At 51.4% G+C, this 18,614-nt stretch overlaps 2 protein-coding genes across 3 annotated transcripts; one reads left to right on the top strand and one right to left on the bottom strand.

Annotated features, from left to right (window-relative positions):
• Nucleotides 1-1,498: 1,498 nt before the first annotated feature.
• CIB3 (calcium and integrin binding family member 3) lies at nucleotides 1,499-6,819 on the top strand. The gene is made up of 5 exons (XM_022558667.2): nucleotides 1,499-1,768; nucleotides 1,988-2,022; nucleotides 3,962-4,073; nucleotides 5,070-5,217; nucleotides 6,044-6,819. Exons 1-5 carry the CDS (start codon nucleotides 1,718-1,720, stop codon nucleotides 6,241-6,243), a joined length of 546 nt encoding a protein of 181 aa, XP_022414375.2. The 5' UTR covers nucleotides 1,499-1,717; the 3' UTR covers nucleotides 6,244-6,819.
• A 2,614-nt stretch (nucleotides 6,820-9,433) lies between these two features.
• On the bottom strand, nucleotides 9,434-18,046 carry HSH2D (hematopoietic SH2 domain containing). 2 transcript variants are annotated; one of them, XM_022558615.2, is made up of 7 exons: nucleotides 17,921-18,046; nucleotides 16,546-16,643; nucleotides 15,889-16,036; nucleotides 14,059-14,148; nucleotides 12,890-13,055; nucleotides 12,224-12,358; nucleotides 9,434-10,090 (listed from the first exon to the last, which is right to left on the bottom strand). In XM_022558615.2, the coding sequence occupies exons 3-7, from the start codon at nucleotides 16,011-16,013 to the stop codon at nucleotides 9,566-9,568; spliced, it is 1,041 nt and encodes a 346-aa protein (XP_022414323.1). In that variant the 5' UTR covers nucleotides 16,014-16,036; nucleotides 16,546-16,643; nucleotides 17,921-18,046; the 3' UTR covers nucleotides 9,434-9,565. The 2 variants fall into 2 exon arrangements, with proteins under 2 accessions (XP_022414323.1, XP_022414324.1); XM_022558616.2 differs by having other exon boundaries at nucleotides 14,097-14,148.
• Nucleotides 18,047-18,614: the final 568 nt, after the last annotated feature.

Genomic DNA, 18,614 nt, shown 5'->3' with positions numbered 1-18,614 from the left:
ATTGAGACGAAGGTATTCAGAGTTTTCCCTTACATCTCCTGCCCCACTAATGCACAGCCTCCCCAGGTATCAACAACCCCCACCAGAGTGGCGCATTTGTCACAGGTGATGAACCTACATTAACCCATCATCAGCCAGAGTCCATAGTTTAATTAGAACTTACTCTTCATGTTGTACATTCTGTGGGTTTGGACAAACGTATAATGATGCATAGCCATCGTTATAGTATCATACAGAGTAGTTTCACTGCCCGAAAAATCCTGTGTTTCACCTATTCATCCCTCCCTCCCCCCAACATTTGCCCATTTTTTTCTTGGGTTATTTGTCTTTTTGTTGTAAACTTCTAATAGTTCTGTATATAGCTTGGAGACTAGTCCCTTACCAGTTACATGATTTGCAAATATTGTCTCTATTTCGTGCGCACGTACAGGTTTTTGTGTGCACATAGGTTTTCATTTCCCCTGGACAAATACCCAGGAGTGGGATTGCTGAGTCATGTGTAAGTGTATGTTTAACTTTATAAAAAACTGCCAACCCATTTTCCATAGTGGCTGTACCATTTTGCATCACACACTCAATGTATAAGAGTTCCAGTTGCTCCATGTCTTTGTCAACACTTGGTATTGTCAGTTTTTTCCCCCAAAAAGATCATCTTCAGGGGGGTCTTTAAAGCTTGATCATAGTCATATTTTACAGGATGGCTTCACACGCTGGGGCAAAGTATGGAAGCTGAGGCAGGGGCCAGAGGAATCTTGTGGGGGGAACTGCAATGGTCCAGGCCAGGGAGAGTGGGGATGAGGGAAGGGGAAGACTCAAGAGTGATTCAGGGGGCCTGGGGTATGGGGCTGGAACTGGCTGCGCAGGAGAGGAAAGTGGAAGGAGGCCAGATCCAGAGTGAGAAGGGCAGGGAGTGCCAGGCTGGGAACTTTCAACTCCCAGATTTTCTGCCCAAGAGGATTCTGAGTCTTAATAAGGTTGGGAGCTGCTACATTGTATTTACCCCTTGAGGATGTATGGGCACATTAACACATTAAAGCCTCTGACAAGTCCTGCAATAAAGAACTCTGGCCTTATTGAACTCAAACTTAGACATTGGATTGCTTTTCTCAAGCCATAGCTTCATCCTCCTCCTCATCCCCAATGCACACCTCATCTAGCTTGTTTACCATTATGTGCCTAGAGCTTGCTTGTATCCAGTGGTCAAATATTTTTTGGGGGGTTGTATTAATGATCTCATTAGATCGTCAGAACAACTCTATGAGGTAGGTACTAATATAATTTCCGTTTTACAAACAAGGCTCAGAGAGACCAGATGACTTGCCTAAGGCCACACAACTAGTGGGTAAAGAGCTGGAATTTGACCTGGGGTGTGCTGGCAGCCTCTCCACCACCCTGCGCATCTCTCAAAGGTGCCCCATAACCTCGGTCTCACCTGATGGTGGCACGTGTGCTCTCCCCACTGAGGGCTACCCTGTGACCTCCCAAAGCCCTTCTCCTTGCTCTGGTGGCTGTGGACATACTCAGGCTGTTGCCCAGAGAGCTCGGCTGTAACTTGAGTCTCACCCAGGCTGGGGGTGATGTGGAGGGTGGGCAGGTGACAACCAGGGCAGGGAGATTTGCCCAGACACTGGTACACAGCAGCCTGCCGACCGGTGTGGCCCCGAGGAGTTTGGGGGCTTTGGGAGCTTGTTCCAGGGTCCTGGCAGTGGTCTTCACCATGGGCAACAAGCAAACAGTATTTACTCATGAGCAGCTGGAAGCATATCAGGTAGGCGTGATGGGCCGGGCCCTCGGTGGGTTTGGCAGCCTTGGTTTACTGGCCCAAGAAATGGGGACAGCATCTCTTCATCCTGGGTGTGCAGTCAGCAAGCGTTCTGGGGAGGCTCTGTGTGTGGCTTCAGGCAGCGATGAACGTGGGCTTGTGGGAGAGGAAGGAGGCCCCCCCCGCCAGGCAGGGTCTGGGTCAAGCCAACATCTCTCTCCGCAGGACTGCACCTTCTTCACGAGGAAGGAAATCATGAGGTCAGTCTAGGGAGGAGGGAGGAAGAGGTGGAAACTTGCTATACGTTGCTTGATTTGCAATTTGACCACGTTCAATGCTTCATAAGGGTTAAAGCACTAATGGGGGGATTGCATGCATGGTCGGTGGATGGATGCAGAGACGGGAAGGCTGAGAAGTCACATCTGGTCCTGTTGTCATGTCTCTAGGCTGACAAGCTTGGCCTTTCTCCCAAAGGTGGCGGGGAGCCATAGAGAGTGTGTGAGCATGGCAGATACAGATCAGCATGTTAGAAAGATCCCCCTGAGGCCAGTGTGAAGAGGCTGGGAGGCCAGGGGCAGAGTCTAGAGCCAGTTCTGGGCTGTGGGGTTGACATCAATGTTAGAGACTGAGAAGGTGGCCCCAGGCTGCTGCAGGTCCCTGGTGTGAGCGAGACAGGCATAGATGGGTATTCTACATCATCACTCATCCCATGGAGCTGTTATCCAGAGGCCCCGACCCATGAACTTGGAGCTGTGAAACTGAAGCTGGCCGGGGTTTAGCTGCAGAGTGATAGGGGCCAAGGCCCCAACTGTGTGGGCACAGAACATCCATTATTGATGGACACACCTTTCACCAGTGAGCCCCATTGTCTGGGTGAGGACAGCTTGCGAGGTCATCCTGGCCATCACGATTGGATTACTGATGGGGAAACTGAGGCTCAGACAAGGGAGGCTGACCCCAGGCCCCTGGGTAGATGGGTAGAGCCCCAAGGAGTTGGAGACTAACATTTTGTCTGCCTCAAGCTTCTCGCTTGTCAGACAGACCTACTGAGGGGAAAGGGGGATGAGGGGAAGAGGGACTTACTCAAGGCCATACAGAAGCCCAAACCCAAGCCCAGGCTATTCTCTGAAGGAACCCAGGACTGAAGTTCCAGATATCTCCTCCTCGAGTTCCTAGCCATCATGTGACCGAGGGGCTCCTGTCCCCCTCAGAGACAGCCCCTAGCAACTTGGGGACCTCTGACTCATCAAGGATGGTCTCTACAAGGTTACTGCTCAGCATGCTTCAATGATGGTATGGTGTCACCAGGTGAGGGCATTAGGGTGGAGAGCTGGCTCTACCATCTAGGTAGTGTGTATGGCATTTGGTGTTTTGCAAAATGTCTTTCATTTACCCTTTTGAAAAACCTGAATATTAGACTTTTGTGTTTGCTCTGCCCCATTGAGAGAACCCTGCCCCCCGTTGTGAAGGGAGAGAAGGAAAGTGTGAGGATGTGGGCCTTTAGAGGCCTTGCCAACGATGTGATAATGTCCAGAGGTACATAGATTGGCTCAGATTCTCTGAATGCTAAATGTGAATGCTATTTGTCTCCTAGCATGGAGCAATGCTGTTTACTTTTTTGTTCTTTCACCTGCTTACTTCTTATTGACTTTCTCTCGGAGGAGACCCAAGGGCAGTGACAGTGTCTGTTTTGTTCACCATCCGTCTCTGTGCCTGGCAGATAGTAGGTACTCAGTAAATACTTGTTGAATGAATGAATGAATGAATGAAAATTTATCACAGTGCCTGGCACACTGTAGGCACTCAATAACTACTTGTTGAAAGAGGGAATGAATGAATGACCTTGCCTTAAACACTCTCTCTTTGTCAACCCCAACTGCTTGGTAAGCTCCTACTCATGCTTCAAAACCCAGCATCAATGCCCCCTCCTCCAGGAAGAATTTCCTCCTCCCTGGCTTGCTTCCTGCACTCTCGTTTTCCCTAGCTCTGGAGTCCTCTCTTTACCTTGGCATTGTCCCCACGGCGATAAAGGCACCTGTGTCTGGCTTTGTGTGTGTGAGGCTTAGGCCCACGGCTAATGGCTCTTGGGGACTCAGCATCTTTCAGTGTAGAGTAAGCAGCTGCAAGAGTGAGAGAGTAGGGACAAGGCCACACACACCCATCTCCCAGACCTTCTCGTTGTTTCTGTCCCCACACCAGGCTCTTCTATCGCTACCAGGACCTTGCCCCCCAGCTTGTCCCTCTCGACTATACCAGCTACCCTGATGTGAAGGTTCCTTACGAGCTCATTGGCAGCATGCCTGAACTGAAGGTATGCCTGGGCCATGGGGCAGGCAGGGAAAAAATAGTAGGGATGTCCCTTGCTGCATTCCTATGAGGTGAGTACTGTGATTATTTCCATTTTATATATGAAGAAACTGAAGTTCAGAGAGGTTAAGACACTTGTTCATAATCACACAGCTAGGACATGACATAGACAGGATTTAAACCCTGGGTTGTTGGGAAGATGAGATGAGATAATGCAGGTAAAGGGCTCAGTACAGGGCCTGTGACATGACAAGTACTCAGGGAACATTAGTTTTTCTTTTCATAGTAGGAGCTATTAAATGTGGGTTCTTCTCAGCTGGTTGTCTGACACATAGTTTGTGACTCTGGAGGGGACTCTTGGGGTGAGGGACTGTGAATAGAGATTATTTTATCACAGGGGACAGAAACCTCATTCAAGAGGGACAGAATGGGTTGGATCACATGAACAAAAAATGCAGGGAGAGGCTTAGCATCATGTACAGCTGGAACCAGGGTCTCTGAGAATATGCTTGGGAATCTCCCTCCATCTTTCAGCTTCTCCCAGGAAGAGTCTTCAGTCTCAGGAAGCCTGTTCTCTTGAGGTAGTGAAGGGAAACACCAGCTGCCTCAGATTTCCTCCCATAAGCTCTGCAACAAGCAGAAATAAGGTTCCTCCACCCCAACTTTTCAGCAACTCTCCCAGGGCAGCCTCTGATTGGCAAGTTTGAGTCATATGCTCATCCCAGAGGCAATCACGGTTGCCAGGTGAATGGAAATCCCTGATTGGCCTCACTCGGGTCATGTGACTGCCTCTGAAGCTGGAAATGGGGTTAACGACACCCAGACCACTGGGGTGGAGATTGGAGTTGCCTGAAGTCCTCTCCAGGGATCATGGGAGGAAGAGAGTCTTGGTGAGGGGTACTTGGAGGTTCCCAGGAAGGTGAGTGTTGAGCGTGAAACCATGCAGAGCCCTCCCCCCAAGGTCCTGGTCAGGGATTGGTTCCCTGCTTCCTGTCTCTAGGACAACCCTTTCCGTCAGAGGATCGCCCAGGTCTTCTCCGAGGATGGGGATGGCCACATGACCTTGGACAACTTCTTGGACATGTTTTCTGTGATGAGTGAAATGGCTCCCCGCGACCTCAAAGCCTACTACGCTTTTAAAATTTATGGTGTGTGCAGGGACCCGGGGTGGGGAAGCGGGAATGAGACCGGGTCGGGCCAGGGGCTGCCCTGCCATCACAAATGTCTCCCCAAGGGCTCTGAGGCCCTGCGTGGCCCTGTCCTTCACCTCACCCTGGTACCTCCCCACCCCATCCGTTTACTGACTCCATTCCAGCCACAGTGGCCTGGCTGTTTCCCCAACACACCAAACTCTTTCTGTCTCTAGGCCTTTGCCTCTGTTGTGCCCTTGTCTAGAATATCTTTCCCCTGGCTCCTTCTTACCTTGAAATTTTGGTGAAAAGTAACCCATGCCCCCGAGTTACTCTCCATGCCACAGCCTATTTCTCTCCTTTCATGGAGCAATGCTGCTTAATTTCTTGTTCATTCATCTGTTCACTCCTTATTGACTTTCTCTCTGAGGAGACACGAGGGCAGTGACAGTGTCTTTTTGGTTCACCATCTGTCTCTGTGCCTGGCACATAGTAGGTACTCAGTAAATACTTGCTGAATGAATGAATGAATGAAAATTTGTCACAGTGCCTGGCACACAGTAGGCACTCAATAAATACTTGTTGAAAGAGGGAATGAATAACAATTATCACACACTTGACACATAGTAGGTGCTCAATAAATACTTGAGTGAATGAATGACCTCCCAGCAGGTCCCTGCCCAATTCCAAAGCAAGATCCAGATACTACCCTAGGGTCTTGGGTTCCCTCCAGTGGCTCAGTTTCCTCCTCTGTAAGACAGGGAAAAGATGTGCCCATGACTGGCCCAGCCTGCCTGCCCCCGTGTCCCCTCACCACCACAGTCCCACCTGTTCTGCTGCACAGACTTTAACAACGATGACTACATCTGTGTGTGGGACCTGGAGCAGACGGTGACCAAGTTAACGCGGGGAGAGCTTAGCGCTGAGGAGGTGAGCCTGGTGTGTGAGAAGGTGCTGGATGAGGCCGACGGGGACCACGACGGGCGACTGTCCCTGGAAGACTTCCAGAACATGATCCTGCGGGCGCCGGACTTCCTCAGGTGACATTCCTCTCCACCTTGCACAATCCGTTCCCATGGATGAGAGAGGCTCTTACGGAAAGGGTTCATAGACTCCCTTTGTGAAAATCCCTCTGTTCATTCATTTGTGACCTTGGGGAACTTTCCCGACCTCCCTAGCCTCAGTCCCTGTGTCTTTAAAATGGGGATAATTAGAGACCTTGTGAACACCTCCTCTGGGTGGACACAGCTCTTTGGGTGAGTGGAATATGGTTGGACTTCAGCCCTCAGTTGCTTGAACATTTTGTAGTGAACAGGCTGTACCATAGCACTTGGCAGCCCTGGGGAGAATCAGTGCTTCCACTGTAGGGCGGATAGCATGGGTTAAATGAGTTAATACAGGGGTTGGCCCACCACCTGTTTTTTTGTACCTCCCATGAGCTAAGAATGGTTTTTACATTTTTAAATGGTTGGGGGAGAAAATAAAAGAATAATCATACTCCACGACACATGAAAGCCGTATGAAATTCAAATTTCCGTGTCTATTGCTAGTTTTATTGGCACACAGCCATGCCTGTTTGTGTACATAGTGTCTACGGCTGCTTTTGAGCTACATGGTGGTGCTGACTCATTGTGCAAAGTTGGAAATATCAACTCTTTGGCCCTTTGCAGAGAAAAGTTGAGTGACCTCTGAGCTAGTACACGGAAAGAATTTAGAGCAGTGCCTGGTATACAGTAGGTGCTCAGTAACTGCTTTATGGTTGCTGTTGTGGCTGTTATCATTGGTGGTATCCTTTCATGACCAGAGGGCCTCCTTCCTCTACCCTGGATAAGCAAGGCTGGTCTCCCGCCACAGAGACACGAATAATGACACCAGGATGAATCCCTTGCTACTAATTGAGCACCTACTGTATGTCCCGCCCTGTACATTGGCCTCTTTTTAGCCCTTATTACAGCACAGTGAAGGAGGGACAGCTTATCCCCATTTTACAGGGGAGTAAACTGAGGCCCAGAGAGGGAGGGGTAGCCGCGCACTTAGAGTCTGGGGCAGAGCCAGGATGTACACTCTGATCCAAAGAGATGTGCTCTCAACCCCTGTGGGGGTCAGGAAGGCCACGGCCTGGGGTTTATTGAGGGGGTCTATCTCTCCCCCACCCACTGTGGTTCCTTGCGTGCCTCGGGGACTCCTGGTGGGAGTGTTGGGGAGAAGGACGAAGGAAGGGTACCCTCTGCCTGCTGACAGACTCCTTTTCTCTTTGCACCCAGCACCTTCCACATCCGCATCTGAGGGTACTGCGGAGGAGCCGGGCCAGAGGAAGGCAGGGCGACCCCTCATCTCAATGTAGAATCCGGTCTCCCTGGGCTCCGGGAATAAACACACATCACTGAGTCACAGCTGCTCCGAAAACATGTTTCCCAACTTTAACCTGGCAGACAAGAGGGAGGCAGCCAAGGATCTAACCTCTGTCCTCACTATGTGATCCTGGGTGTGGCTGCACCCTCTCTGGGCCACAATCTCCCCATTTGTACAAGGAAAGGGGTGACTTCTGGATGTCTCTCCACCGAGAGGGCTGGAAGTGCCTCACTGTGGGTCTTGGTGGGCAGAGGCGAGGTGTGGAGATCAGGCCCATGCTGTCCCAACTCAGGGCCTCCCAAGGCCCAACCCTCGACTGCTCAAGTTGCCTTTTCCCCCCTCAATCCCTGAATTCCTCAAGGGGACTAAAGCTTCACCGCCTCACTGATACATTAGAATCGCCAGAGGAGGCCTCTGGAGAGGGTGTGGTGGCAGGAATGTTATTCACTGAGGCTGGCACAGTGCTTTACAGTTCAGGAAACACCTGCCATTCTTTCATCACATTGGCTGCCTGTGACATCCCAGCAGGGTTGGCTGAGGAGAACTCACACTTCGTTCAGAGGCAACGGGGTGACTTGCCCAAGGCCACACCTGAAGTCATCTGCAGAGGTGGACTTGAACCCAGGCCCACTTCACTGCACATCCCAGACCTCTACATCTTGCAGATTTGGGAACCCCCATACCCAGTCCACCTATAGTCAGCCTGGGGGCCCATTCCATGTCCCCAGTCACTCCAAGGAGTGGTCATTCCTGCAAGAGAGACAAGCCCCCCAGGGACCCTCCCAGACACCTCCACTGTGTATCATTTCTAGGGTGTCCACTCTTGCCCTAACCCCCATTTATTAAGCACCTACTGTGCGCTAAAGCCCTAGGTTTTATTTGAATTCTTTTGGTTCATCCTGAGAAAGAGGGACTGCTCTTCTCCCCATTTTCCAGATGAGGAAACAGGCCCAGAGATGTCTAGTGACTCACCAAAGGTCACACAGCCCCACAACCCAAGATTCCCTCCAGAGCCCATCCCCATCCACAGCCCTAGGCTGCCTCTCCCTTTTTAAAGGAAAGGGCCTCTTATGCTTCTCCTAAAGCTGCCGTTGATGTCAGGAGTGCTTACTGTGTGCCAAGCCCTCCACAAGTTTCGTCTCCATTTGCACAAGAACCCTGAGAGGAAGGCATGAACAGCCCTGTTACAGACAAGGATGTACTCTATGAGGTGTGCCTAGGTTACGTGGGGAAAGGGCTCAAACTGACCTGGCTTCGAATCCTGGTGCTGACACCCCAGCCATGTGACCTTGGCCACACCTCTTCTCCTCTCTGAACCTGGATCTTCTTTATTTTTTTAATTTTAATTTAATATAATTTAATTGTTTTGGCTGTGTCGCGCAGCTTGTGGGATCTTAGTTCCCCGACAAGGGATCGAACCCAGGCCCTTGACAATGAGAGCATGGAGCCCTAACCACTGGACCGCCAGGGAAATTCCTGTCTCTTCTTTAAAATGTGCAGAAAGGGGGCTTCCCTGGTGGCGCAGTGGTCGAGAGTCCGCCTGCCGATGCAGGGGACGCGGGTTCGTGCCCCGGTCCGGGAAGATCCCATATGCCGCGGAGCGGCTGGGCCTGTGAGTCATGGCCACTGAGCCTGCGCGTCCGGAGCCTGTGCTCCGCAACGGGAGAGGCCATAACAGTGAGAGGCCCGTGTACCACACACACACACACAAAATGTGCAGAATGAACCTACCTGATGGGCCTGCTCAGAGGCATAAAAGAAATAATGAACATGGAGGGTCTGGTGTGAGGCTAGGCACAGAGCAGGTGTCCTAGACGCCACTGCGGTAACATTATTATTATTACTAATTATTATTAAAATGACCAGGTCACCTTACTGGCAATCACAGGACGAGACCCAAGCAATGTCTTTATTACATTCCTCAGGTCCCTGAGGGCTAGTGGGTCACGGCAGAGAGCAAAAGGTCCAGGCGTGAACGGCCCCCGGCAGAGAGGGTCCCAGAGCCGGGGCGAACCTAGCAGTACCCAGGGGCGAAGGGTGGCGGTGAGCGGTACTCTTCGGGGAGACAGTCCTGTGGTTCTTTCGAGCCCCTTGGCTCCGGTTTGGACACGTGTGAGGACAGGGCCCTCACTACTGCCTGGTGCCAGTCCCTGACCCTTGAGGTTGTCTCGCTCCAGCTGGCTGACCTTGAGGCTTTCCTAGAGGGCTCATCTCTGTTTCTTGGAGCTTGGGGGTCTGTGTAGACGTTATTTTTCCAGGCTGAGTCCCCTGCTCCATTTCCAGAGCCATGGGTCACCACCAATGGCTTGGCGTCCCAGAGCGATGAGCTCGCAGCCACCAGCTGGGATTTCAGCTCCTGCTGGAACTTCTTGCCCGTCCGGGGGAGTATCTTGAGATTCCTCCAGATTTTCTGGCGGGCCTCCTCAAGAGGAGCTTTCGGGGGGCAGGAGGAAGTAGCTTTCTCCGTGGATGCCCCGTCCGGCTCTGCCAATGGCTTCCCTTCTTTTCGCCGATGGAGCAGGACTGGGTTTGTGAAGGCCTGAAACCGAGAGCAGGTGAGACCTGGGGCTACCCCGCCTACCACAGCTCTGAATCTGCCCCAGAAACTGGGATCTGGGTTCCACCCAGATGTCCTGGGGCCAAGAAAGTCCCAAAGAGAACCCCCAAGCCTGATCCCACGACCCACCCTTCCTGTCTCAGTAAAGGGCTTCACTGTCTCCCTCAGTGGTTGGCAAACTTTTTCTGTAAGGGGTCAGAGAGGAAATGCTTTCAGCTTTGCAGATCAGTCTATGTTTCATTACTCACCTCTGCTGTTGTAGGGCCAAAGCAGCCAGAGATCATACGTCAGTGAGCGAGCGTGCCTGTGTTCCTCTAATACTTTATGGACACGGAAATGTGGGTTTCATCTGACTTTCAAGGGTCATGAAATACGATTTTTCTTTTGATCTCTTTCAGCCATTCAAAAACATAAAAGTCATGCTTAGCTCATGGGCCATACAGAAGGAGGCAGTGGGCCAGATGTGGCCCTTGGGCAGTAGTTTGCCAACCCCTGACCTACCAGGTTGTTCAGGCCCCAAACTTGGGTGTCATTTGTGGCAGATGCTGTCAATGCCGCATCCACATCCCTTTGTCTTGAGCATTTTGGTGCCTCCAGCTCCACTCCCAAGTGCCAGCAGTGGGGACTCTGCCTTGGGGACTTCTTTGGCCACTTTGCAGACCAGAGGTACCAGAGAATTAAAACCTCCCAGAGACAGCGCTTGACTAATGACTGATGGAAGGGAAGATCAGTACCACAGCTCCTTGTCCCTAAGGTGGGATAACTGACGTGCGTGTTCCACAGAGTCCACAGGGGTAACCTGCTCACTACAGCAGCCTCCTTTGGTGGCCCTCTCTCTCCTGACCCACTTTCCTGCTCCCCTCATGGCACCTCCTGGGATCACTTCCCAAATAATGGATGACTGGGGGACTCAAACCATGACACTGTCCCTCTTCCCCTCACCCGCCACCTCCAAGCCATCAGCAAGATCCACCTTTAGGGCTCCCTTTCTAGTTTCTCCCACATGGATACTGTCCCTGCCTCCTTCCCGCCCCCAGACAGCCCCTTCTGCAGCCGGCAGCCACAGGGAACACCATCAGTCCCACCATGCTCAAGCTCTCTCATGGCTCCCCAGCACACCTGGAATAGATCCCAGCACCTCACCCTGGCCCCAAGACCCTGCATGAATGACCCCTGCCGACTCTGGCCCCTCACCTCCCAACAATCTCCCTTTTGCTCACTCCACTCTGTCCGCACATTGGCTATTGTGGTTCTTCTGTTTTTCACCCTGAGCCTCAGGACATTTGCATGTGCTGTTTCCTCTGTTTGGAATGCCCTCCCTGCATCTCTGTGTGTGGTTGGCTCCTCTTCATCCTGAATGTCCCAGCTCTATGCCACCTACTCCAGGAAGCCTTCCCTGACTGTTCCCCCACCCTCACCTGCAAACCCACTGATGTGCCAGGTCCTCCGAGGGACAGGAGAAGCAGTGGTGAACAAGTCAGATTCCCAGGCCTCCCAAAGCTCACAGTCTGATGGGAGAGGCAGGCAGGAAACATGAAAACTCATAAATGAACAAGACTTTTCAAATTTTACAGACTGCTCTGCTGCAAATGAACAGGGTGATGTGATGGAGAAGGCAGAGGGGCTACTTTAGGTCTGGTGACTGGGCAGAGAGATACTTGAAGAAGAAGTGATGAACGAAGCCAGGCATGGGAAATCTGGGGGCAGAGCACACAGCACATGCAAAGGCCCTGAGGTTAGCTTGATGTGTCAGAACAGCAGAAGGGTTGGCAGAGGGGCTGAAGTTGGGCTGGTGATGGGTAGCGGGACCTGAGATCATAGTTGGGATTTTAATCTCAGTGCCTTGGGAAATCACTGAAAAGTTTTTTGTTTGTTTGTTTGTTTTTGGGTTTTTTGGGGGTTTTTTTGCCACACCCCACGTGGCATTGGAAGTACAGAGTCTTGACCACTGGACTGCCAGGGAAGTCTCCCTGAAAAGTTTTGAGCTCGGAGCTACGGGATCTAATCTTCACTCTAGAACATCTCCTCTGGCAGCTGTTGGCCACCTCTGCTCCTGCATCCCCCTGCCCCACCTCCCGCCTTCCAGATTGAAGGTGCCAGTTTTCTGTCACATACCTCTTCAAGTGGGGCCATGGGACAAGAGGAGGGATTCTGATATTTGCTGAGGCCAAGAGCAGAGCTGGTGGCTTCCTCAGCCAATGCGTTGGAGAAAAGGAAGAGATCCTTATAATCCGCATTTGCTGGATCCTTCTGCGGGGCAGAGGGGACATGCAGCTTAGTCCCAAGGAGGGTACAGGGATGGGGCTGTGGTCCCAGATCCTGGAAGTGGGGCCTCAGAGGTTGCCCCATCCACAAACCTTGTAAGGAAGAATGCCCCTCCCACAGCAGCTACTGAGGGCTAGGCCCTGCCCTCTGGGCCTTATAAGGAATATGCCACACTCTCAGCCCCTTCTGAGGGCCTAGGCCACGCCCATCAATCCTTATAAGGAGATATGCCCCTCCCACAGCAGCTTGTGAGGGCTGGGCCCCACCCACTGAGTCTTATAAGGAAATATGCTATTCCTGTAGATCAGCCAAGGTTATACCTGGCACATGAATTCCTGTTAAAAAAATCAGCCTGCGGGCCAGGGAACAAAGACCAGGAGGGGCGGGGCCACAAGAGAAATGGGGACCGCAAGAATGACAGAATCACAAGAGGCTGAGGGGGCTGAGGGAGCAAAAGAGTCTGGGGGGCTTGGCCCGTGGGAGAGCGCTATGGCCCTTGAGGGTCCCAACCCTCACCTGCTGGCTGGGCTGCGTCAGCAGATCCCCGTGTGGCCGCAATGGCTGCTGCTGATGGAAGGTGACCAAGGCAACTAGAGAGGCATGGGCTCTCTCTTCCCCAGGGATGATGAAGCTCCCATCATCCAAAAGCTTCACCATGAAGTGGCGGCAGCAGTTCTGAGCTCTGCGGAGACACTGCCATCTCATTCCCCATCATTCTGTCCCCACCCCCGAGCCCTTGACCTGGCAGCATCATGGCTACAGCCCATCTGCCTAGATTCCCTTGTAGGCTCCTCCACTCACTAGCCATGTGACACTTGGCAGGTGACTGCACTGTGCCTCAGTTTCCCCCTTTATCACAGGGGGCTACTAAGGCTGACCTCAGGACTTCTTGTGAAGATGGAACAAGCTACTGCAGGTAAAAGCTTAGCTCCGTGCCTGGCAAGGGGTAAATGACCAATAGAAATGACAACAATGAAAACTGGTACAGGTACTGAATAAATGCTCCATTATTAATGAACGGATGCATTTATTAATGGACCACTATGTGCTTACTACGTCTCATTTAATCCTCCCATTATGACTCTGAATTAATTTTAGCATTCTTATGTTCGAGATGAGGACTTTGAGGGAGGAACAGAAAGGGTGAGTAACTTGTCCAAGATCACACAGCGTCTTAAGTGGCACAGCCAAGCCTTGGACTGCGTGACTAAAAGCCTAAGCTTTTCCCTCTATGGGTAACTCTGTAATAGGTCCATTTAAAAAATTCCTTTGGCCTGGAATCCTTTTGAAAAGTAGTTTGTGCTGCTGAATCCCCTAACTGAGATGCTGGATCAGGCATCGAGAAATTAAGGAGCTGGGCTGCCCTGGTTTCCCCTAACATGTCCCCCTGAGTGAAGTCAGGGAGTTGACATTTAAATGGTAGGGGAGAGGGGTAGTAAGGGGAAATGCAGTTGCCACTCTTGAGTCCTCAGCAGTTCCTGTTCTCAGACACACAGTCTCAGTTACCACCAGGCCCAAGTCTGCTGGTTACAGCCAGACCTGCAACTGCCTACTCTTCAGTTATATCTGGCCAGACCCTCGCACTGGTTGCTCACTGAGAAGTTGTTGTATGAAGCACCACTTGCTCCTCCAAGGAAGCCCCAGAGCCCTCCTGTCCCTGCCCTGGCCCCTAGCCCAGGCCTTACTTGTAAGAGAGCGTGTAGCCCACGTGGCTGTGACTGACCCTGATGAGGAAGGATCCCAGTGGCTGTGACTCCAGCAAGTTCTCGGCATCCCTGGAAGGGCAAATACAGGAGAGAGATGGCTAAGCATACTGGCCAGATGTCCGGTATACCAGTCATCCCAGTACTGGTGCCCCTGAGTCAGAGAGGCCTGTACTTTTCTGTTTTCAAACAAACAGCCTAAAACCCCTTCTTTTCTTGGTTATTTCAGATCTTGAGATATTCAGGGACAGGGGTGTTCTCCCAGACTTGGCAGGAAGCCTCTGATGACCTTGACCATCTCCCAGAGCCCCTGCTTGCCTTCCCAATGCCTGGAAGGCACCCCCCAGAGGCACCTTTGGGTAGATCAAGGTGTCACAGGTAATAACGCAGGAGCTGCTCTTAGATGCATTTGATTTTAAAATCCAGCACTGCTTTTCATTAGCTGTGTGACCCCTGGTGAGGGTCGGTCCCTTTGTGACCTTCAGCTTCCTTAAGGCGAAAGTAAACTCTTACTCTCAGGGCCCACTTGAGGACAGATGACGTGCATCCAGCGCGAGTGTGCAGCTGGCTTACTGCCAGCTGGTAAGAACCCACAAAGATGCTCACTACAGTAACTCCCCTACATATGAACCTTCAAGATGCGAACTTTCAAAGATGCGAATGTATTATAAACCGCTTACAGTACAGTACTGTTGGGCTGGCCAAAAAGTTGGTTCAGGTTTTCCGTAAGATCTTATGGAAAAACCCGAACGTACTTTTTGGCCAACTCAATACATTGCCAATTGTGTTAGCTGGGTACCTAGGCTAACTTTGTTGGACTTACGAACAAATTGGACTTCCGAACACGCTATCAGAATGGAACTCATTCGTATGTAGGGGACTTAGTGTATTATTGTTACTCTTATCCCGGGTTCACAAAGAGCAATGTGGCCTTCTAGGAGACAGAATGGGAATTTTGGACCCAAGCTGTCGAATACAGAGGCCGCTGGCCACGTGTGGCTGCTGAGCCCTTGAAATATGACTGGTGGGAATTGAGACGTGATTTTAGCATATAATACGTGCTGGATTTTGAGGACCTAGTGCCGATTACATGTTGAAATGAGAATATCTTGGATATACTGGGTTAAATAAAAAAATGATAAAAATTAATTCCACCTGTTTCTTTTCACTCTTTTAACAAAACTACTAAAAAGATTTAAAATTGTAATGTGTGGCTCACATTGTATTTCTTTTGGTGCACCCCAGAACTCAGAAACCATGCCCAGTTCCTCCTCTCTGTGGCTTTCACAGTTTCCTCAACTTCCTGCATGCAGAATGTGGCAATAAATGTTCTATTCGCCATTTATTTAGAGCCAGACCCTAGGGGTGACTAGGTGGATTTGTTCATGTCCTCAGAGCTCAGTCTGATGTAGGAAGTGCATGTTGGTTATATCCCTGATGGACTGAGAGCAGCTGTTTGGGGCACTGTGTTAAGAAAGATTCTGAGGCTGCATTCTGCCATCATTGACTGGTGAGGTTGCATCCCCACCTGGGTGAGGTGGGGGGGGCAGGGGCCTGTCAGGTCCCTGGCAGTACTGGTCTGGTGGCCACTTGTATAGAGAAAGCTGAGGACCCGTAACTTGCTCAAGGTCACATAGTGAGTCCATGGAGGAGGCAGGATTCAAGTCTGGGACTCCAGAGCTCTTTTCACCCACCCTCTTAACACACTTAGCTGAGCTAAGCCCAGAATTCTGCAGTAAAAACCTGCCTAGAGTCGGGGAAGACAAGGGAAGAGGGTGAAGGGCAGGGTGGAAGGTGTGGGTGTGTCCTTACTCTCTTGAGATGGCACCATGGAACCACTCAGGGACCCCTCCACAGGTCAGCTGGTCCACCTGAGTCTGCACGAACCAGTCCAGTCTTGGAGGCAGTGGTGGGGGCAGCTTTCTGGCCTCTGTCATGGCTTCCAGGGGTGAGGGGTGACCTGGGAATGGGAGGGAGGAAAGAGAGTCAAGCCTGGTCCACCTCGCAACTTTGCTCCATTCACGCAGCTCATGGTGTTTCCTCCTTTAAGAAGTCCTCCAGGCTGGACAGAACAACAGGATTGAAGTCGGCTTGAGTTTCTTGAGCACCTACTATGTGCTGGCACTTTATGCACATTTGTTCATCGACTTGTCCCAAACCGCGCCCGCCCCCCCCCCAAGGATTTTTCCTTTTCCTTTTATTCTTATTATGTCGTTACTACAAGTATTAGAAAGTCCCTTTTAAAAATATATGTATTTAAGAACTGAGTTTATTTAAATACTAAGTAACTATCACTGTCCTGGGAGGGACGTGGAGATGGCAAAATGATAAGTGAATGAATGAAACAGCAGGTACGCGGTGGGTGCCATAAAAGGTTGCCATGGTTTCATTAAACACTGCAGAGACGTGGCCCCAAACAGTTGCTTCTGCCACCATCGTCACCATAAGTGGTGGCTACAGATGGCGCACCTATAACTCGTCAGGTGCGTGGTTAATTCACACTCGTTCTCAGCAGTTCTAAGCTCAGGCGCCACAGGACTTCGTGAGCCGAGACAGAGAAAACGGAGCTGGAAAACAGAAAGGAAACAGCAGCGATTTGCAAAACAGTATTAAGTCAGCGAAAAACCAGCAAAAGGGTCGTGCCCTGCTGGGTTGTCTACACGTGACCCCTCACTTTTACCCTTAATTCTGTCCCCAAACTGCAGCTCGCCCCTTCTCCTCCCACCCGCTGGTCTAACTGTTCAATATCTCAGAAGGTCTTTGTTACCAAGCTGTTTCCACAGGGAGGGGATGTGTTTATCAACCCAGTCAATATTGACTTTCTCCTGCCAGAAGACAGACACCAAGCACACCCTCTGGGGAAGGACCCAAAGGAATTCTGCAGCAAGTGAAATTAAATAGATCCATTAAAAAATGTTAAATGAAGCAGCGTGACAAATCAGTTGAGCCCAGTCAGAGCCAGGCAACCTGGGTTCAAACCCCAGCTCCCTCACTTAGCTGCTGTGTGACCTTGAGCAAGTCACTTAACCTCTCTGTGCCTGAATTTTCATCTGCAATTTGGGGTTAATGATGGTAATTACCTGAGAGGGTACAGTTGGCACAGCAGTAAGCACTGTATGTATATAATGAACATTCATGAATCCAGTAGTGACCTAGCATGAGGTAATGTTTACAAGCTTGTTCTTTTTTTCTACCAGGAAGAACTCTTACTTATCCTTCAAGGGTCAGCAAAAATATCCCCCCTCCAGGCAGCTTTCTTGCCTCTTCTCTAAGACAAAGCCCTGGGCATCCCTCTCTGTCCCTCACCTTCCCCACCATTCTGGTCTAGCCTTGCCTCATGGAGCTGGAGTGTCTCTGTCTGGCTCTGTCTCCCCCATATTAGGAGCTCTTGAGGACTGGGTCCAGGGCTAGGTTCTTTTGGATTTTTCTTGGTCCCCAGCATCACCTGGCACTGGGTGGGCACAGAGGAGGGTGCAGGGCTGTTGGCTGATGAATGAAGTCATACTGTTTTAAGCTTCTGACCCTGGCATTGAGGCCTCCCTCACCCCTTCATCCCCACATGCTTACTCTACCCCATACTGATCAAGCTGTCTCTCCTCTCCATGTCTTTGCCCATGCTGTGCCCCTGCCAGGAATGTTCTTTCCCTAATTCCAGCTCTATTTTCCAATGGTCACCTACCGGTGCCCCCAGAAAATTCCTCCTGCCTCTCTGGACCCCACCAGCCCTGTCCCTCCTTCTGGCCCAGCCTGGCCCCCAGGTGCTCTCTTCTCAAGGGTGGAGATGAGGCTCAGGGTCTTGGGGCCCCGGTCTCAGCATGGGGTGGGTACAGAAATAGGCACGTACCTGGGAGAACCCTGTGGGGGGGCCCGAGGCCCTCACTCTGGCTGTGCCCCGGCACCTGCAGGAGCCTGGGTTTCTGTTCAGGGACTGCACGTCAGCGGGGTGGGGCGTTGCCCCAAGTGGTTCCTGTTTCCTTAAGTAGGTGAGCCCTGGGCGGGGACTAGGACACCGCTGTCCCCCCCTACCCCCCGCCCCGTCTGCAGTCTGACGGAGCTGCTGAGCTGCATGCAGGTGGATAGACACCCTTGCTCCATCCAGACCTCGACAAGCCTTTATTGAGCACCTACTGTGTGCCAGATCCTCAGGGAACAAAAGAGGTGACCCCAAGACAGGCATAGGTCCTGCCCTCCCAGCGTCTATAACCTGGTGAGAAACGAAGAGAAGTGAGAAATGATTAATGTCATTGTTTCAAAGTGGACAGCCTGTCAGGAAGGGGGAACTGGAGTTGCAAGAACCCCGCAGAGGGGGGCCTAACTGATCTGGAGGAAAGGGCTTGCTAGGGGGGCAGGTAGGAGTCAACTTGATTGCCGGGTTGTTGCACAGAAAGAGTGCTCTAGGGGGAGGGAACAGCACAAGCAAAATCCCTGAGGCAGGATTGAGCCTGGACAGGCTGAGGCCTCACTGCGTGCCACAGGGCTACATTATGACTTCCTCTGTAAGAAAACAAACAAAAAAAAGAACACACCCATTTAAAATT

Source organism: Delphinapterus leucas, unplaced genomic scaffold, assembly GCF_059928025.1.
Source record: "Delphinapterus leucas isolate spDelLeu-1000000601 "Yukka" unplaced genomic scaffold, BTC_Dleu_Yukka2 spDelLeu_asBTCV2_sq25, whole genome shotgun sequence".
In the NCBI taxonomy this organism is placed as follows: Eukaryota; Metazoa; Chordata; class Mammalia; order Artiodactyla; family Monodontidae; genus Delphinapterus; species Delphinapterus leucas.
The sequence above is the reverse complement of the archived record's forward strand: the minus strand, read 5'-3'. Positions and strand labels throughout refer to the sequence as shown.